The 19,031-nt window shown below is 38.5% G+C and overlaps 3 protein-coding genes across 22 annotated transcripts in view; 2 read left to right on the top strand and 1 right to left on the bottom strand.

The window, feature by feature from the left end:
- The first annotated feature begins 528 nt into the window (after positions 1-528).
- On the top strand, positions 529-5,708 carry LOC103438418 (protein OBERON 4). Its single transcript, XM_008376967.4, has 2 exons — positions 529-4,064; positions 4,909-5,708. The coding sequence occupies exons 1-2, from the start codon at positions 881-883 to the stop codon at positions 5,460-5,462; spliced, it is 3,738 nt and encodes a 1,245-aa protein (XP_008375189.2). The 5' UTR covers positions 529-880; the 3' UTR covers positions 5,463-5,708.
- LOC108173665 (protein HIGH CHLOROPHYLL FLUORESCENCE PHENOTYPE 173, chloroplastic) overlaps positions 5,434-19,031 on the top strand; it is a 62,968-nt gene continuing 49,370 nt past the window's right edge. The window contains exons 1-8 of one of the 17 annotated variants that reach the window (XM_070825145.1): positions 6,132-6,256; positions 6,354-6,448; positions 6,624-6,729; positions 7,203-7,345; positions 7,944-8,048; positions 8,210-8,419; positions 8,506-8,566; positions 9,036-9,077. In XM_070825145.1, coding sequence (XP_070681246.1) covers positions 7,238-7,345; positions 7,944-8,048; positions 8,210-8,419; positions 8,506-8,566; positions 9,036-9,077 — 526 coding nt within the window. In that variant the 5' untranslated portion in view covers positions 6,132-6,256; positions 6,354-6,448; positions 6,624-6,729; positions 7,203-7,237. Of the gene's footprint in view, positions 5,508-5,937; positions 6,257-6,353; positions 6,504-6,623; positions 6,730-7,112; positions 7,346-7,654; positions 7,677-7,905; positions 8,049-8,209; positions 8,567-8,736; positions 8,891-9,022; positions 9,314-19,031 lie in introns of those variants that run through there. The other 16 variants (XM_070825140.1, XM_070825137.1, XM_070825136.1 and 13 more) reach the window with 16 other exon arrangements.
- Positions 9,874-14,439, bottom strand: LOC103438419 (disease resistance protein RGA2). 4 transcript variants are annotated; one of them, XR_011582972.1, is made up of 4 exons: positions 13,380-14,360; positions 10,268-13,082; positions 10,110-10,158; positions 9,874-10,062 (listed from the first exon to the last, which is right to left on the bottom strand). XR_011582972.1 is itself a non-coding variant. In XM_070825133.1 (4 exons), exons 1-2 carry the CDS (start codon positions 13,683-13,685, stop codon positions 10,269-10,271), a joined length of 3,120 nt encoding a protein of 1,039 aa, XP_070681234.1. In that variant the 5' UTR covers positions 13,686-14,439; the 3' UTR covers positions 9,874-10,062; positions 10,110-10,138; position 10,268. The 4 variants fall into 4 exon arrangements, 3 of the variants coding, with proteins under 3 accessions (XP_070681234.1, XP_070681235.1, XP_070681233.1); XM_070825133.1 differs by having other exon boundaries at positions 10,110-10,138; positions 13,380-14,439; XM_070825134.1 differs by having other exon boundaries at positions 9,874-10,158.

Genomic DNA, 19,031 nt, shown 5'->3' with positions numbered 1-19,031 from the left:
TAAGGTATCGAATAAATTTTTTTCAAATGAATGTCTCGATCATTTTAAGAAAATAAGAGCGAAAAAGAGTTTCAATATTAATTTTAATTTTTTGATGAATGAAAGCATTTAACATTTGTTGAATCTTTTCTTTCATCACACCTACTAACATTAGTCGAATGTTGTTTGTAGCAAGTATTCTAGTGATTAACGTATTTCATGTTCGAAGCTCCCTCTCTCTTATGCGGTAAAACTTTCGAATTCTCCAATTCCTCGAATACTAGTAAAATTAAAATTAAAAAATATGTCTTTGGTACGCACCCCTTTCGACTTCGTGCATTCAAACACACTTTCGTTGCCAACAAAGGGAAGTAGAATTCTCTCATCTCTTAATCTCTCTCTTCTTTCATCCTCTCTTATTTAAATGGTTGTGATTATACCACGTTTACATCATATTTTGAAATTTTTATATAAAGAATAAAATTAAATAAAAGGGTAAAACGAGGAGATAAAAAATAAAAGGGAGAGAGAACCCTACTGTAAGAGACTCACTCTTCAATGCTTTTCCACGCACTTTGCGTATCCAACTCATTCTCCCTCTTTCTCTCTCCTCATCAGTTGTTAGAACTGCGTTGACTCAAGGACATCATTGTCCTTCTAATTTTACCCCTTCTACTCTCCCCGAACCTTCCTCTCCGCTGGCTGTCCCCTCTCTCTCTCTCTCTCTCTCTCTCTCTCTCTGCTACCCCGGCTCACTTTTCAACCAGCTTCCGTGGCAATCCCCGTAAATTCGACCTCCTTTATGGCCAAAAGCCCTCACCCCTTTCAAATACAACGTCGTAGTCGGCAGCTCTTCAATTTTTATTTTATTTTTTAATTTAATTTTCAATTTGGGGGAGAAATGAAGAGGCTGAGATCCAGCGACGGTCTCGATTCCTTCGGGAAGGATCCGAATCCGAATCCTAACCCGAACCCCAGCTCCAACCCCAGCCGAACCTCCTCCAACTCGCACCGGAGCTTCTACTATAAGCCAGATACTGTGCGGAAGGGTTTGCTCTCTTCGTCCTCCTCGGCTTCTTCTCTGGCGCCGGCTCGCTCCTACGACGACCGGGAACAGGTCGGTTCTGGCGGAGGGTCCAGAACTGTCCGGAAGAGGCCGGGGCACGAGTTCGACGGTTTCGACCGGAGGAAGGGGACCGATCGATACAATAGAGATGGAGGAGGGTACGATCGTAATTTGATGCACCGGTCCGAGAGCTTCTCCGCGTCGAGGAGGTCGCCGACGGATTTTCCGAAAGGGTTTCGATCGGAGCGGGACAGGTCAAGGCGCGAAGGCAGCGGGAGCGGAGCGTTGTCGTGGCGGAGGTTTGGGAAGGAGTTCGAGGAGAGAGGAGGAGGGAAGGGGTTGAGGGACGTGAGGTCGCCGACGTGGTCGAATTCGAGGGATTCAGGGAGCGAGCAGTCTAGGGTTAGGTCCCCTGCGAGGAGGTTTAGGGATGGGAAGGAGTCGAAATCGGAGTCCAAGTCCAAGTCGCCCACTTGGTCTAAGGACTCGGTGGGGAGTGAGCAGTCGAAGAGTGTTGAGGTGAGGAAGAGGGAGGTGGAGGCGGAGGAGGTTCAGGGTGAGCAGCCAAAGAGTGTTGAGTTTAGGAAGACGGAGACGGAGGAGGTTCCGGTTGAGCAGCCAAAGAGTGTTGAGGTTAGGAAGAGGGAGACGGAGGAGGTTAAGGCTGAGAAGGGGAGTAGGACTAGTAGTGAAATGGAGGAGGGTGAGCTTGTGCCTGAAGCTGGAGCTGGTGTTGGAGGTGGAGGTGAAGGTGAAGGTGAACCCCAACTGGGTCCTGAAGGTGGAGCTGAAACAGAAGAAACACGGATTCGAAGCGAGACTTCAGATAGGGATACAGATAGGGTTGAGAAAGGTGAGTCTCTGGATAAACAAGAGGCTAGGGAGGAGAAAGGTGAGTCCTCGGATAAACAAGAGGTGAAAGATGTGAGTAAAGAGAGTGTGTGTGAAAGGAAGGATGAGGAGGAGAAGAAAGATGATGACTTGCCAAATGGTGATAACGAAATGATTGATAAAAGCGGGAATGTGGAAGCTCGTGAAGATGAGGATGATGGAAAAGGGAGTTTCAGGGAAGGTGATGAAGAAGTGGTCGCGGAGATTCCGATGGAATTGGAAGAGGAACCAAAGCAAGATAAGGGAATTGACCTTGAATTGAAGGCGGAGGATGATGACGATGAAATGACAGAGTCAGACAAGGTAGCAACAGAGGATGAGGAGGATAATGAATTGGTTAAGCTGGATACGGTGAATAGTATGAGTCAGAATTTTAAGGATAAAGGTAAAAGCGTCGCTGTGACACCGACCGATATGGTAGATTCAGCAGAAGATGGTCGGTGGACTGCCAGAGAATCCAGAGAGCTGTTAATTGGGTTGGAAAATGATATAGAAGGACTCAGCACTAGGGGTTTTGAGTTGTTTTCAAGCTCTCCTGTTAGGCGAAAGGAGAAAGCTGATCAATCTGGTTCCAGTGTGAAGGATGAAAAGCTGGCACTTGAGCCGCTTGATCTTTCTCTTAGCTTGCCAAATGTTTTGTTACCCATTGGTGGTGCAGCTCCTGGTTCTCCCGACCAAGCAATGAGTGTTCAGTCTCTAAGTAATACTTTTCGTACTAACTCTGATGGATTTACTCAATCAGTATCCTTTTCAGGCTCTCAGTCGTTTTATCACAACCCTAGCTGTTCGCTAACCACCCAGAATTCGGTGGACTTTGAACAGTCGGTTAAAAGTCGTCCGCTTTTCCAGGGAATCGATTGGCAGGCACTCGCTCAGACTGAGGCTAAGGGTAAAGAAGTTCCTTGGCAGGCACTTGTTCAGAATGATGCTAAGAGCAAAGAAATCCCTTTGTATCAAAGAATCTTGATGAATGGAAACGGGTTTCATCAACAACAGTCTCAAGCATCGCAAGGCATTCCAAATGGTCAATCGGTCCAAGGGCAACAACATCGTAGGCATCCTGAAGGAAGCTCTGAAGTGACGAATGGAATGGAAAGGCATCTGAGCTTCAATAAGCAGTTGTCAGGTGGACAGACAAGGAACCATGAGGATGTTAGATCACCTTCGAATAGCGTTGGATCTCATGAAATGGGATCAAACTATAGTTTTGACAGAAAACGACTAATGAGAGAGAAAAGTAGTGGTAGTTTATATAGGACTAGCAGTCAGAAGGAACACGAGAAATTTCTCATTGGTGGAGCTGACTTTGTGGAGACAATCGTTGCCAGGATAGTCTCCGATCCCATACATGTAATGGCTAGGAAGTTTCATGAGATGACAGGACAATCCACTTCATGTGTGAAGGAGACCATTCGCGATATGATGTTAAATATGGATAAGCGCATGCAACTGTTTGCATTTCAGAAGGCATTGCAGAGCAGGTCTGATATAACCATGGAGATGCTACTAAAAGCTCATCGTGCGCAACTGGAAATCTTGGTTGCTCTGAAGACTGGTCTACCGGATTATCTCCAGCAAGAGAATGGTGCATCTTCTGATTTGGCTGAAATTTTTCTTAACTCAAGATGCAGAAATCCTTCTTGTCGGAGTCTTGTGCCTGTGGATGAATGTGATTGCAAGGTTTGTTCGCAAAAGAGTGGTTTTTGCAGTGCGTGTATGTGTCTTGTGTGCTCAAAGTTTGACATGGCCTCGAATACATGTAGTTGGATTGGGTGTGATGTTTGTCTCCATTGGTGCCACGCGGATTGTGCATTGCGGGAATCTTATATTAGAAATGGACGCAGTGCTACTGGATCTCAAGGGATGACTGAGATGCAGTTTCATTGTGTTGCCTGCGATCATCCTTCTGAGATGTTTGGCTTTGTGAAAGAGGTTTTTCAGAATTTTGCAAAGGATTGGACAATTGAAAATCTTGCTAGGGAACTTGAATACGTTAAGAGAATATTTGTTGTCAGTAAGGGCATGAGAGGGAGACGACTTTATGAAATTGCCGATCAATCACTGGCAAGATTGGTAAACAAGTCTGACCTTCCGGAGGTGTACAATTATGTCATGGCTTTTCTTTTGGGTAAGTTATTTGTTTTATCAGAAAGAATTTATTGTTTCGTTCTTACAATACTATTCAGGGTCATAATCTGCATGCATTGTCATAATATCATTGTTTAGGATCATGCTTTTTCTGAAAATGAAAAATTATCTGTAATATATTATCAATTTGTCATATATTTGTTTTCGGTAGAGTGTTTAATGATATTGAGTTATAAAAGAAGAGTCATTTGGCACTATGTAGTTTTTCTTATATGACTTACCCTTGCTTTTGTTGGATTTTTCGTTGGGAAAATGGTTTTGGTATATCGTGCTACATCATTTGTTAAATTTACAGATGCTTCCTTTCTCCATGGGTTACAAGATATCGATGTTACATGGAGATTTTGATACTAGTGAATTGCTGTAAATAAAAGTTTTATAAATTGTGTTCTTTGTTATGACATGAATGGAAACCCTTTGATATATTGAAGCAACTTGAAGCCTTTTGTTTTTATATTGAAGATGCAAAATACAAATCTTTTGGGGGAAGTGTTCTTCTTTCTGCTTGAACAATTACAACTGATGGTTTCTGTAGTACATAAATTATGAGTTTGGCTTGCTTGAAGCTTCGCGTTTCTTAGGATTATGGGTTTTGGGATTCAGTTTGATGCCTGGCCTAAATACATCGTATCGATGTCTCTGAACTGCTTTTTTGTGGTTATGTGAGAATATTATGACATAGCACGAGTACAAAATCCCGAAGGCAGAAAAGTCATGCCTTTATTGATACTCGAAGTTTTGCCTTTTTGTTCTCTGTTGTAATACTGTGCTTAGTTAATTGGAAACTGTACTGTTTTTAAACAAGTCCTCCACTTTTGTTTCAGATGCTGACAGTTCCAAGCTAGGCAAAACAGCCACTTTATCTGGGAAGGATCAAAGTAAAGTGAACAATGGGATTGCTGGGCCAAGCCAGGAACCCACATGGCTGAAATCAATATACACAGAAAAGGTCCCTCAGTTGGAGACTGCAGCTAACACTCATCCTAGCTTTAACTACGATCAGCATGAGAAACGCAACACAGAGTTGAACACAAGTGCCCAAAAAGAACCTCTTTTCGAAGAGCTGGAGAGCATTGTGAGGATCAAGCAGGCTGAGGCAAAATTGTTTCAAACACGAGCAGATGATGCAAGAAGAGAAGCTGAGGGGCTGAAACGCATAGCAATGGCAAAGAATGAAAAAATTGAAGAAGAATTTAGGAGCAGGATAGCAAAGTTGCGCTTAGTAGAGGCAGAAGAAATGCACAGCAAGAAACTTGAAGAAGTACAAGCTCTAGACCGAGCGCATCGTGAATACTCCAATATGAAGATGAGAATGCAAGCTGATATAAAGGATCTTTTGTTAAAAATGGAAGCGACGAAGCGGAACCTTTCTTTGTGATTGGCAAACGAAGAGGAGTCCCTGTAAGAGTTTTCGATGTGGCAGGTAACCGTAACCTCGTGTGCTGATAGTTTTATGTTGTACCTTGCAATGTAGTGGTTTTATAGCTCCAATTAGGGTATTTTTCATGGTAGTTTCTGTTGTATTTGTTTATTGAACCACTAACCAGAATCTGTACAGAGAGATTGCCTCATTTCTTTTATTATGTTATAAAGCAGTGCTCCTATTTATGGTTTTTGGAACCAATTCCGTTTTCTCATTCTACGCTTTTTTTTGTTCGTTGATTCTCTTTTGATCAGTTCAATTAAATGTTTATAATATGTCTATAAAAAAGGCGGAAATCAATTTCAACATATAATACATGTTTAGAAACTACAAACATCATGTCGCTGCTTTGCGTTTTCAATCTCCTGTCTGGCTCCTTGTGATACTTTGAAGTCTGCTCGTATCATATCATTTATCACCATTTCTTTAGCCTAAAGAAGGGGATGGGATTGCATACCGAACGACAGTGTTTTGGGGTTGCTTTCTGCGTTTGTGCCTGGTGCCCACGCGTCGATCATCGTGGGATGCTCCTCTTCGACTACGCATCGCCTTCTGCATCTTCACCGCTTCTTCCCCTCTCGCTCCACGCGTCGATAAACGACGACATTCTCGATGACATCCTCTCGCACCTAACCGCCATATCCTTCGCGTCAGCGGCATGCGTTAGCAAATCCTGGAACCAAATCTGCAGCCGAATTCTTGCTCACCCGAAGCTCGCCTCTGCCCTCGCTCTCCACCCTTCGCCTAAGGTTTGGTTTAGAGTCTAGACCCCTGTTTGGTTTCCGAGAAAATCACAAGCTCAAATTTTCTCGCACATTTTCTCAATTTTTGTGTTGGAATTGATAGGTTGCAGTGAAGGAGGTTATCGAGAGGGTTCTAGCTGGATCGATACGGCCTCGTTTCGTGGAAGTGGGTTTGGATTGTATGACATTTCCATGTTTGTATGTGTTTTTGCTCGTATAAACCCCTTAATCTTAATTAGTATTTCTGAGCACGGTGAGATTTTTGAATGATAATTTTTTTTTGGGTTTGTGGGTTTTAGAGATTTTTCTGTGAAACCCTTGATTTTTGTATTATTTTTTTATTGTTTGGTTATTAATTTGGGTATTTGAGCAGTTGGATGCTCGGAGCGGGAACCTTTTCTGCCCATTCCTCTAAGGCAGTCCGGCCTAGCCATATTCCAATCAAGATCTTTTCAACAACATCCTCTGGCAATTCAAATGTAATCCCCTCACCCATTATCTTTGAGAATCTTTTTCTGATGGAGTTTGTGGTGTTTTGCCGGATAGGGTTGAAATCCATTGGCTTGAACACAATGGCATCATCAACAGTATCCAGTGATTCTCGGGGATCAAAGTCTAATAGCAATAGGCGCATTAAGTATCAAACCCTAGTTTTAACTGTTTGGATCATTGCGGATTTGGGGTTTTTTTTTTTTTTTAATTGCGTTGCTTCTACTTGCTGTATATTGGCTGATAGGTTTCGGAGTATTTTTTGTTTCGTTGATTGGATTTCGCCATGTAGGATTGGTTTTGTGTGCTACGATTGGTGTGGCATCTGTTATTGTTTATGGGTTTGGTTAACAGGGTTTTCATTCATTTTCAGATTTGTTTCGACGCACACTTGTCAAAATTTGCAGGATGCTATGGTGATATTTTCTATGATCTAATCAAATGAACTATTTAATGTCAGTAGTTTGAGGGCTCCGATTGCAACACACACCAGCAGCGATGGGGGAGAAGTGGCACCGGTTGATGCAGAACCTATTCGGTGATCAATCCGAAGAGGAAGAGGAAGAGGTCGATTCTGAGCACGAGTCCAATCCCCATCCCAATTCTGTATGATCCTCTAATTTCAAGTTTCCTTCCTATTCATATTCCAAAAGCATGTTTGGGAGTGATTAGGGTTTCAAATTTTGCTTTAATCTGAGCTGAAAGGAAGATATAGGTTGTGGTTTTGTTAAAGGCGGTGGATGATTTGGATGAAAGTATGTATCCTGGGGATTTTTTTTCTTGCAGTTGTGTAGGCCTGGACTGAAGAAGTTTTGTGGAATGAGATTCTTATGAGTAGTCAATTTTAGTGGGATTGTTGTTTCAATTTGGATAACGAATGATGCGTTTTCCTATTTGGTCTGTCCTTTGATGTAGCAAATCTGGAATTTTGTGAATTGTTCATTATTGAGAATGAAGTGCCACAAATTGAAGACGAATATAAAAAAAATTGCACATCTTCTGCTTAGAAATATAGAATTGGTTTTAAATTATTTTTTTGACTCTTTGATTTATTTTTTACCGATAAATCAAGGGTTTGCAAGATAATTTTTGTGCTTTTACTCCTTTAAATGGTGGGTGTTATCATTTTCTCTCTTTTTTCATATCTGTCTTGCCATTGACTGGAGATGTGGGTGATCCTGCTACCCTGTCCACCGCAGTACAGGGCTGTAACAAGATTATCTATTATGCTACTGCAGGCTCTACTATCAGCGGAGACCTCTACAGGGTTGATCAAAGAGGGGTCTACAATCTTACCAAAGCATTGCAGGTGTGATCATTATTGCCATATCCTTGAAATACTCTTTTTTGACATTTAGTAATCTGTTTCGGTTTTGATGTCTTTTAAGTTCATTGGTTGGTTCAATGTTGGATTTGAATTTTACCCTTCGAGAGTTGCTTACAGGAAGCTTTTGACTGTTCGCATTGCAGGACTATAACAACGAAATGGCGCAATTACGAGCAGGAAAGAGTAGCAAGAGCAAACTTACAATTGTTAAGTTCAGGACTTCGGAGTCGGTGGATGGATGGGAAAGTTCGTTCGTCAGGGGGCTTACTTTCAGGATGTGGTTGCTTCTAAGTATGATGGAGGAATGGATGCCAAGTTCGAATTCACTTTCACGGGAGATGCTGTTTTCTCTGGTAAGAGAAAGACTAAAGTGGGATTTTGAGGTTCTAAATGGAAACCAACTATTATTCCTTTTACTCTATTTCTTGCTGCATTGTAGGATATGTTTTCACCAGACGAGGGTACTAACCTAAAAGCAGCTTCCCAAAAACAAATTCATGGTATTTTATTATTAATTACAGATAGTATTTCTATGTTTTCCCTCTTTGTTTTATAGATAATCAACTGTTATTAAGCTGTTTTCGTAGTGATTAGAACTGCCTATAGAACTAATGAATCAAGTCATAGTGAGATAAGCTAATCGAAACAGCACAAATATGAATGAAAACAGGTTCTCTCTTTGGTCTTTAACAGGAACGTGTGAGGCACCTGTTCGTTGACTAATTGAGTCCCTTCTCCAAGTTTTTAGTAGACATTGGGTCGCTGTAATTTGCGTTTATGAGCACATGTGACTAAAGAAAATTTAAGCTGTCAAGTTCCCAAAATGTCTAAGGAGATATCATGTATAACAGGTCACGAATTGTGATCAATCCAAATGCTTTTATGAGCACAACCCATGTCATATTTTGTTTTTGCAGAGGTTGTAATAATTTTCCTTTGACTGATCTGTTAGTAAGTTTGTTTTTGTAGATGACAAAGAACTACATGGAAGATTTTTGTGTGAATGTCAAGGTCCGTACTTTTCCCTTTTTAGTTATTGGCAATACAAGCATCTTCAACTTTTTAAAAATAAATCTATAACATGTTATAATAAGTATGAACTGGTGTGGGTTAATAATGAACTTAGATATGCTGGATAGAAGATGGAAAAGAAAACTTAAGAAACCAATGTATTTTGATTACATGCAAGTAAATTTTTTGAATAAAACTTTAAGAAACCAATATATTTTGATTGCAGATTAAGAAAACTTAAGAGACCAGTTCAACTGGGTAGATGAATAAAAGGAAAGAAAAGAAAAATATTAGTAAACATTCAGTATGTTTGAAGAATTTGTTTGTACTTAGGGAGACCATTTGATTGCTAAGGAAATCGAGGAAAAGAAAACAAAGAAACTAACTAGGAGCTGTCTGGGTTGTTTATAGAGACGGGACATGGAAAAAACAACAAATATTTTGTTTTTGTAATGGTTGTCATGAACTAAACAAAACATAATCAGTTTATTTGCTTTATTGAGTGTAGCGTTTTTTAGTGGGTAGTTTCGGGTTTTGGAGCAGATATTTGTGTCCGGAGCCGTATCCAGAGTTGATTTTGGAGTTTCCTCGATTTTGGAATGTTTGGTTACTTCAGTGCATTGATAATTAATAGACGTAATGGCGTTCTAAGATTCATATAGCCGACCCCACTTAGTGGGAAAAGGCTTTGTTGTTGTTGTTGTTGTATCATTGTTTGGTATAATTATGCGACATATGTTATAACGTGACAAAGGTGATTTTGCTTCCAATACATCAACAAATATTAAAAAAAAAATTTAAAGAGGGCTGGAACCCAGTCGAAGCTGGGGGGCTAGACCCTCACGCCCATATTATATTATTTAAAGAAAAAATATACAACGAGATGATATAGTACTTAAACCCCAACGATCAAAAGTAAAATCATATACAACCACTCCAAGCAATCAACATGGCCCTTACATATTGAATCCAAAAGGTTGACGAACTAAAAATAAATAAATAAATTAAATTGAGTGGGTAATGAATGCATACCGAAATCATTGATCCACATGGTATGCTATCTGGAAAGAAAAATAAAATGCTGGTGATGACGAATGAAGAATAAAAATAAGAACGAGATCGGCATTTTAATATTTCGTAGCTTATACTGAATTAGGCAAGTGTAAATTCAAACAAGTTAGAAAACGCACCTTAAGATTTATCAATTTCAACGGATGGGATGTGAGCAATCTTAAGCCAGTCCTCACCTGTTTCTTTTTTGCATCTTTCGCTTAACATGGGGCATTTCTCAATCACCAATGTATTTAAACAGGGGAGTCCACGAATCCCTTCTGGTATTGATGCCAAATTAGGGCAAACTCTAATTGTAAGCTTCTGAAGTGACGTGAGATTGCTTATTTCTTCTGGCAGTGATGCCAAATCCTCAAATCCATGGAGTGTCAGATGTGTTAATTTGGAGAGATGAGGGGAAGAAGAAGAGGCAGAAACATCAACACCAACATCATGTGTAATATCAGATGCTCCTCTAACAAACAAGGAATCAACAACCTTCCAGCTGTTCCCAGTGAGTACCATTTTAACCACATTTGGATACAGAGGCATGGAAGTTAGATTAGGACACTCATAAATACACAATGTAGAAAGAGAGGCAAAAGATGGCAACGACAGATTTTCCGTTGATGAAGAAGCAGTGTTACGAGCGTGCGCCCTCCACCATCCCTTCAGAACAGGGCAATTTCTTACCTCGAGTGTCTCCAGGGAGGGAAAGAATGAGATCCTCATCATCTCATCACTCATACTATTAATGCTCTCTTTCTCTGATAGTAATATGTACTCCAACTTCTCCAAACTTATAAGTTCAAGTTTCTTAAGGGAAGGCAAATGATCCAAGGGTGGAAGATGTTGGCATCTGTTACAATTCCAGAATGTGAGATTAACAATATTAATGAGAGAAGAAAACCAACTCGCAAACCTCACACCACCATAATACCACACGGACAACTGCTTTAGATTAGAATGGGGTTGCAATACTTCCATTGACTTTATAATATCCTCCTCATCAACTCCCTTTACATCTTCATATTTCCACCTTAAATCCAACAAATGGAGATGCTGTTTGTCCTTGAGAGGTGTACCAACATTTGATTCTGACACCACATGCCTCAAATTCTTTATGAGTAACTTTTCCCTTAATTCGTTAAGGGTCCCCAGCTCAGCAAGACCAGCACTACCGCCCCTCCCCAAACAATTGCTTTCGCTCAAAACAAATCTATTCAATGTACGAACACCTTTCAATTCACCAATTCCACGTGGCATTCCAGTCAACCCATCACAACCTCTCAACATGAGATGCCTTAAGTTGATCATTTTTTTAATGTCTTTAGGCAATTCCACAAGCATATAACACCAAGTGAGATCTAGTGTTTCCAAATTCGAAAGTCCAACTATCCAATCTGGAAGTCTCTCCATGGAATTTCCACTAAGATCAAGATATCTCAAATGTTTCATCTTTTTAAGACAATTAGGTAATGTTGTAATTTTTAAATCATTGAGACTCAACATACGTAATGACTTAAAATTTGAAACAATTGTAGCACAAAATGAATCACATAATGACCCATCTCTATTTCTCAAATTCCAAAGAAAAAGAAAAGTTCGTATCTTGCATGCTTTTAGCAAGGAAGTTGGCACTTCCCATTTCGACAAATCAATATCAAAATTTAAAGATACATGACGAACCTTTTCATGAAAATTCTTTTGGTTTGGTTCAACTACGGCGCTTCCGACCCCCGACACTAAGATTGCAAGTTCATTCATGAGATCGTGCATTTTACAACTTCTTGTTATACCAAACACATCTGTTTTTTCTTCTTGAAAAAACGATCTGCACAACAATTCCTTGTAATATTCATACGCAACATCCTCCAAACACTCGTTTTCGTCGGATGACTTAATGAACCCTTGTGCCACCCAAAGTCTAATCAATCTTGGTACAGAGATATCATAATCAGGTGGGAACAAGCTACAATAAGCAAAACAATGCTTCAAATGTGATGGGAGCACATCATAACTTAGTTTAAGTGTTGGTAAAATATCATCTTCTTTTTGACTTATTTTTGAAAGTTTCCTTTCTTTGAAATTAAACCATTCTATTTCATGATGTTTGGTGCGCAACATCCCACCTATCGTCCTTAAAGCGAGTGGAACTCCCTGACATTTTCTTACAACCTCCATCCCAACTGCCTTAATTGTTGAATTCTCTGGTTCTTTTCCATCTTCAAAAGCCATTTTCTTAAATAAAGACCAACTTTGATCTTCATTCAAACCCCTTAAGGTGTACAGTTTAGTTGTGTGTGATGTCATCGCAACGGTTTTAGTACGAGTGGTTATTAATATTCTACTACCTTCTCCACCACCCCTTAACAAGTCCATCAACCTAAGCCACTCATGTGGATCCTCATTCCACACATCATCCAACACAAGTAGGTATTTCTTCCCATCTACTTTTTTTCTAAGATCATCTTGCAGCTGATCCATATTAAGCTGGTCCACCTTATCACGCTCCTCTTTATCACGCTTGTCAGCTTTTAGGATTTTCTTAGCCAGTATATCCAACTCAAATATATTAGAGACACATATCCATATTTTCAACACAAAATGCTTTTGAATCACCTCATCATTGAATATGAGTTGGGCAAGGGCAGTTTTCCCCAATCCTCCAATTCCAATCAGGGAAACGGTTGACACATTCTCAGTTGAGATGGGATCCAACAAAAGTTGGATAATTGCCATTTTATCTTCATCTCTCCCTATAATATTTTCCTTAGGGACAAATGAGTGAGTGACCCTCTCTCTCAATATAAATCTTGTATCTTCACGGCTATCGTTTAAGTCACTGGGTCTACCGGATGCAATCTCACTAAGCCTCTTGTTGATATCTTTTATCTTATGACTCATCTCTAACCCAAAAACAAGTTGATTTGAGCTAGAAAAGAAAAGGCGCACCTGTAAGAATTTGAGTAGACACAATCCGATAGAATTGTATTAATAAGTTAATAGAGTTTTGTAACGGTAAGTTATATGAAACATTCAAAACAACAATTTAGAAGACTTATTGCAGTTAATTATGAGTTGTTGGGAGACCTATTGTGCTCCTAAGAGGTTAATATCAATAGGCATACGTGATTATGAAAATGTTCTACAAGGTGCAACCTCTCGAATCCTCTTGTTAATATATTTTATCTAATGATTCATCTTTCGTCAGAAAACAAGTTGAATTGAGCTAAAGAAAAAGAGGCATACCTTCTTTGACAGCTTAGTATTGCCATGCATCACTAGTCTCCGCTGAACTTCAGTATTAAACTCATCCAGCACATCATCGGCTTCATAAACTGCATCTTCTACGCTTTCCAGCCATAGTTTGACTTCTCTGTTGTTGGCTTGCTTTTGCTCAGCGTCTAGAAGAACAGCTTGGAATCCGACAACTGTCCTCTTGAGCTTATTGAGCTCATCTTGGACACCCCAAATCGATCCAATCTCTTGGAAAGCACGGTTGCCAAGACTTACAATGATCCGTTCTACAATATTAAAGAGAACTCCTTCTGCCATTTCTTGTATTCAGAACAAGCAAAAACCCAAGTGAAGTGAATTAAAATATAAAGTTGTAACGAAGAAATTGATTTTGCGTAAATGAAAGATGGCTCCTCCTGCTAGTCTCTACATGCCCATCTCTCATTCAACGACTCACACATCATTCAATGTATAAAATAAAAACAATGACCAAGAATAGTCAATATGTTACAGCTGGCCTTAATAATTGAAAGTTCGTTTTTAATGCCAGCTGGGTCCTTCACAAATTACAGCCGTTGGTTCCTGTCCTTCTCTTTTCCTCTACTTTTGTGCCCTAGTAGCTAGTAAAGGATTAGCCAGTGCTCTACTAAACCTTGTGTTAGAAAGATTTTTCAGTGTGATCCTCACACGAGTTGGTACATCATGTATTTTTATATAAATAGCAGAATATGTGTGTTAAAAAATTAATAATTTTAAATTTTAAATTTTCTACCATTTATATAAAAACATGTAATGTTTTCTCTTCCACCGCTCCCTGGGCCCACGCTATTATAATCCTCCATCATTTGTACACCCACCGCTGGACCTTTGTACACCCGGATTCTCTTTTCTTCTGTTTTTTCTTTATTTTTTTCATTTTCTATTTAAATGATTACGATTAAACTACATTAACATCTTATATTAATTTTTTATATAAAAAAAGATAAAATAAAATATGTGAAAGAAAGAGATAAAAGAAATGAAAAGAGAAAGAGAGATAATCCTAAACCTCTAAACCTCTAGCAATCAGTCCAATTTTATTTGTACCTTTAGTACGAATTTATACACCCAGCGTTGTACGTTTCAGGCGCCTTTTTTTCATTTTTCTTTCCGCTGAGAAAATTAGATCTCCTTCAATTTCTAGTTTCAAAAAATGAGGGTTGAGAAAATAATAATAATAATAATAATGCAACTATTTTGTCAAATGTCTTCATCTCATAAGGTGTCAGATGATAGGCTAAGATTGCTTTGATATAAGTTTGAATACTGCTAAAACTATGTAGCCATTAGAAAATTATAAGTGAAACAACATTATACACTAAAAGCAAAGGGAATGATGAGATATCATAATGTCCAGCTATGTTGATGATATAATGCTAATAGACTAAAGAAAGTCATAAATTGGGTCCATTTGGAATGAGGAAATTTCAAACCTCAATCCATTATTATCATTATTATTATTATTATTATTTGAACAAACGATATTATTTATATTAAAGGGTTTGAGGTGTAAACTAAGTCTCACAATAGACTATTAATAATGTGATTCAAATTTGTCTTTAGCAAGAATCGAACCTAAAACCTAACACTTACAAATCTAAAAGAATATCACTATATTGTAGTACTAAATGACTCATCAATCCAATATTTTTATGATTTCATATAACATGACAGGTTTATTTATATAGAATAAGAATTGGAACCATTCTGATTCTTGAGTTTCATGCATTTACTGAAAAATATCCACATAAACAAAAGAAACAAGTACTTCAAAGAAACAAATTGACTCGTTTTACACACCATCTAACATATTATGATGGTGATGAAAAATTCACAACCGAAAACTCAGTAAACAAAGCGAAAATGAAATAAACTCTTGTATAACAGTTTAGACCACTTCATTTTGATCATTGTATTTTCGTTACCGGATAAAACTATTGGCATTTAAATGTTGGAACTTGTGAAGGACCATTGTCCCACATCGCACATCAATATTTTTTTTTTCCAAAGGATAAAATATATTAAAGGCGAATCAAAAGGTTTACATCTTTGGCAAGAGTATTAAACAAAAAAACTGGCCCAACATTATCCCAGGTGAAATCACGACCTTCCTTTAACACATACTTAGTCACCAAGTGAGCAGCCTGATTGCTCTCCCTAGGCACAAACGCAAACGTCACCGACGTCAACTTTCGAGCTAGTATCTTGATATCGCCAAGCACACAGTCCAAATTACAGTCTTCAGACACTTCCTTCCTGATCATATGAATGATCCTCTGAGCATCAGATTCAACAATTACATGATTGAACCTGTGATTAATACAAGCCAACAACGCTGTGCGTATCGCTATTGCTTCGGCCGCAGCAGCGCTTTGACAGAGCATAGTCCCGGAGCCGCCCGCAGCTTGGAGCACCCCGGCAAAGTCTCTCCCCACCCAGCCCACGCCTGCACGATGGGATTCCTTACACCATGCCGCATTCGTATTGATCTTGATGGTCCTGTACTTGGGTCTTTGCCAGTGAGGGGTAGTCCGGGCAGTAGCTGGGTGGTTGCCTTCTGCCATGGTCTCAACGTCCCCATCCACACTAGTTGTCGCCTCCCTAAATTCATTGATGTTCTTCCGCCATAAATCCAGAACTTCCAGAGGTTGACGGTGCAGCCCCTTAAAGACGACTTCATTCCTGTTTTTCCATAGTCTCCATAATCCAAAAGCAAATTCTTGACATATCTCATCTGCGTTGACCCTATCCTTTACACACTTGTGGAATTTTCCCCAGCTATCAAGGAAGTCCACTCCAGCCAATTCAATGGAGTTCAGGTGAAGAGGAGAGCAAAACCAGAATAAATGACTGAAAATACATCGAAAGAATAGGTGGTTTTTCGTCTCGTCCGGCGCATTGCACACACCACATACATTATCAACCCTCATATGCCGTCTCTGAAGGTTCCGTCGAACAGCCAAGGCATTGCTACAACATCTCCAAATAAAGAGCTTGATTTTGTTCGGAACCCTTAGGCGCCATATCTTGACCCAGACATTGTTAAGTTGCTTTTGTTCACTAGGGGCACCCCGTCCCTTCTTGCCCAAAGCACCGTTTTCCATCAAGTCCATTGCTACACTGTAGCCGGTTTTCACAGAATAATCCTCATTCGCTGTATAGTGCCACACCATTTTGTCATCACAGCCAAAATAACTTAATGGGATACTTAGAATAGTGTCGGCATCCTCCCGGTGGAATCCAGCACGAATGATGTTCGACTTCCAAGAGTTGGAGCCCGAATCAATTAAGTCGCAAACCATGATGGCATCAAGGTCCACAGAAGGCCGAACACGAAAGGTAGATGGTTTAGGGAACCATGGGCTTTAGATGGTCAAAATGGTTTTGCGATGTGGTAATATGGCCAAAATGTTACAGGCCTTAATAATTGAAAGTTGATTTTTAAGGATTTGAATCCTCTCCTGAGCAGGGTCCGAATCTTTCTAACCTAATAATACGAATGGTTAAATTTTGATCTAATAGTTATAATTATTATAATTTAAAAAATTTATTTATAATCATTTAATAAAAATTCAACGGCATCTATTATTAGATCAAGAGAATTCGGACCCCCAGGAGAGGATCCAAATCCTTAAAAATCAACTTTCAATTATTAAGGCCAGATGTAACATTTTGGCCATAATATCACAACGCAAAACCATACTGACCATTATTAATAGAAAATTTTTATTATGAAAAAAATATGGGTAATTAATCACGTGTTTTGCTTTAAGATATTATAGGCACTATGTTACAGATAGCCTTAATAATTGAAAGTTGATTTTTAATGTCAGCTGGGTCCTTCACAAATAAAACAAAGACCTAATAATGGTCAATATGATTTAGCGTTGTGATAATATGGTCAATATGTTGCAGCTGGCCTTAATAATTGAAAGTTGATTTTTAGTGCCAGCTGGGTCCTTCACAAATAAAACAAAGACCTAATAATGGTCAATATGGTTTTGAGTTGGGATAATATGGAGAAATTTAGTATTGAGATGGAAAAATAGATGATACATTACGTATTTAAAAAATAATAATAATAAATATTATTTATAAGTTATTAAATTGTAAATACATATAGCTTATAATTTGTATAATAATACGTAATTTAAAGAAAATGATCATGTCAATTATAGTTAAGGGAGGAGTTTCGTCATTCCGTGTATTGTATTGTGTATATGCTACAGCTGGCCTTCATAATTGAAAGTTGGTTTTTGATGCCAGCTGGGACCTTCACAAATTATAGCCGTTGGTTCCTGTCCTTCTCTTTTCCTCTACTTTTGTGCCCTAGTAGCTAGTAATGTATTAGCTAGTGCTCTACTAAAAGGTTGTGTTGTGTCTCTCATTTGATTTCCAACGCATGTTCTCTCTCCCACCACTCCATGGGCCCACGCGCTATTATACTTTGTACACCCATTGCTGAGCGTTTCTACACCCAACACTTCCAAATAGAAGCAACCAGTCCAATTTTATTTATATCTTCAGTACGAATTCATACACCCAGCTCTGCACGTTTCTGACGCCTTCTTTCAACTTTCTTTAGGTTGAGAAATTTAGATCTCCTTCAATTTTTAGTTTAAAAAACATGAGGGTTGAGAAAGAAAAAAATAATAATAATGCTATTCTTTTGCAAAATATTTTCATCTCTCTAAGATTGCTTTGATGTAAGCTTGAACACTGTTAAAATTATGTAACTATTAGAAGTTTACCAGTGAAGCAACATTATACACTAAAAGTAAACGGGATGATAAGATACCATAATGTTCATTTATGTTGATGATATAATGCTAATAGACTAAAGGAAGTCATAAATTAGGATCCATTTGGAATGTGGATATTTCAAACCTCAATTTGTTATTATTATTATTTTTTTTTTTTGAACCAGACTTTATAGATTATTGATGTGGTCATATTTTTATATATTTTTATCATATATTTTCTTTGAATTTTGTATATTCAAATGGTTTAAAAACACTCAATTTTATGTTTTTTTTTTCTAGGCATTCAATACGGATGTTACACAAAAAATAAGTGGAAAATGGAGATTTCAGATGTCTAGACTCTAGAGTAATTCCAGTGGAGCAAGAAACTAATTAACTACACCAAGATATATGCATTACAACTAGAAGATGAAACCAAGCGATTTTGGAGATCAAGTGGACATGGAAATGTTATTCAATGGACATTAGGAGAGAACTTAATTACTAATTTTATTATTTCGGTTTAATTTTCTTCTCTTTAATAAGAACTTAAAATTTCATTAAGTTAGGTTTAATTGGCCTTTAGTAACCTTATTGCCGTGGGTTTTATATAAGGAGGTTACTTCTTAATATTAAGGAGCCACCAAAAAAAAAACCACAAAACATCACAAATTTTCAAGTAGGGCTTTGGGGTTTTTCTTTGCTAGGGCTACGATGTAGTCTAATTATGAATGCTTAATTACCTTGTGATATTGTTATTATCAAGTTTTTATTACATATTGAGTATCTTTTGCTCTTCATAATGCGTTTGATTTTCATTTAGATGCTTGATCACCATCTAAGTTTTAGTTGAGTTGATTTGATGCAAGTTAGAGTAGATGCA

Source organism: Malus domestica, chromosome 07 (assembly GCF_042453785.1).
Source record: "Malus domestica chromosome 07, GDT2T_hap1".
In the NCBI taxonomy this organism is placed as follows: Eukaryota; Viridiplantae; Streptophyta; class Magnoliopsida; order Rosales; family Rosaceae; genus Malus; species Malus domestica.
This window is presented reverse-complemented; position numbering and strand designations above follow the sequence as displayed.

Coding starts and splice junctions, on each gene's coding strand:
- LOC103438419 (XM_070825133.1), bottom strand. CDS start 13,685: ATGGCAGAAGGAGTTCTCTTTAATATTGTAGAACGGATCATTGTAAGT. Junction 13,083..13,379: donor ATACTAAGCTGTCAAAGAAG/GTATGCCTCTTT, acceptor AAATTCTTACAG/GTGCGCCTTTTCTTTTCTAG.
- LOC103438418 (XM_008376967.4), top strand. CDS start 881: ATGAAGAGGCTGAGATCCAGCGACGGTCTCGATTCCTTCGGGAAGGAT. Junction 4,065..4,908: donor TGTCATGGCTTTTCTTTTGG/GTAAGTTATTTG, acceptor CTTTTGTTTCAG/ATGCTGACAGTTCCAAGCTA.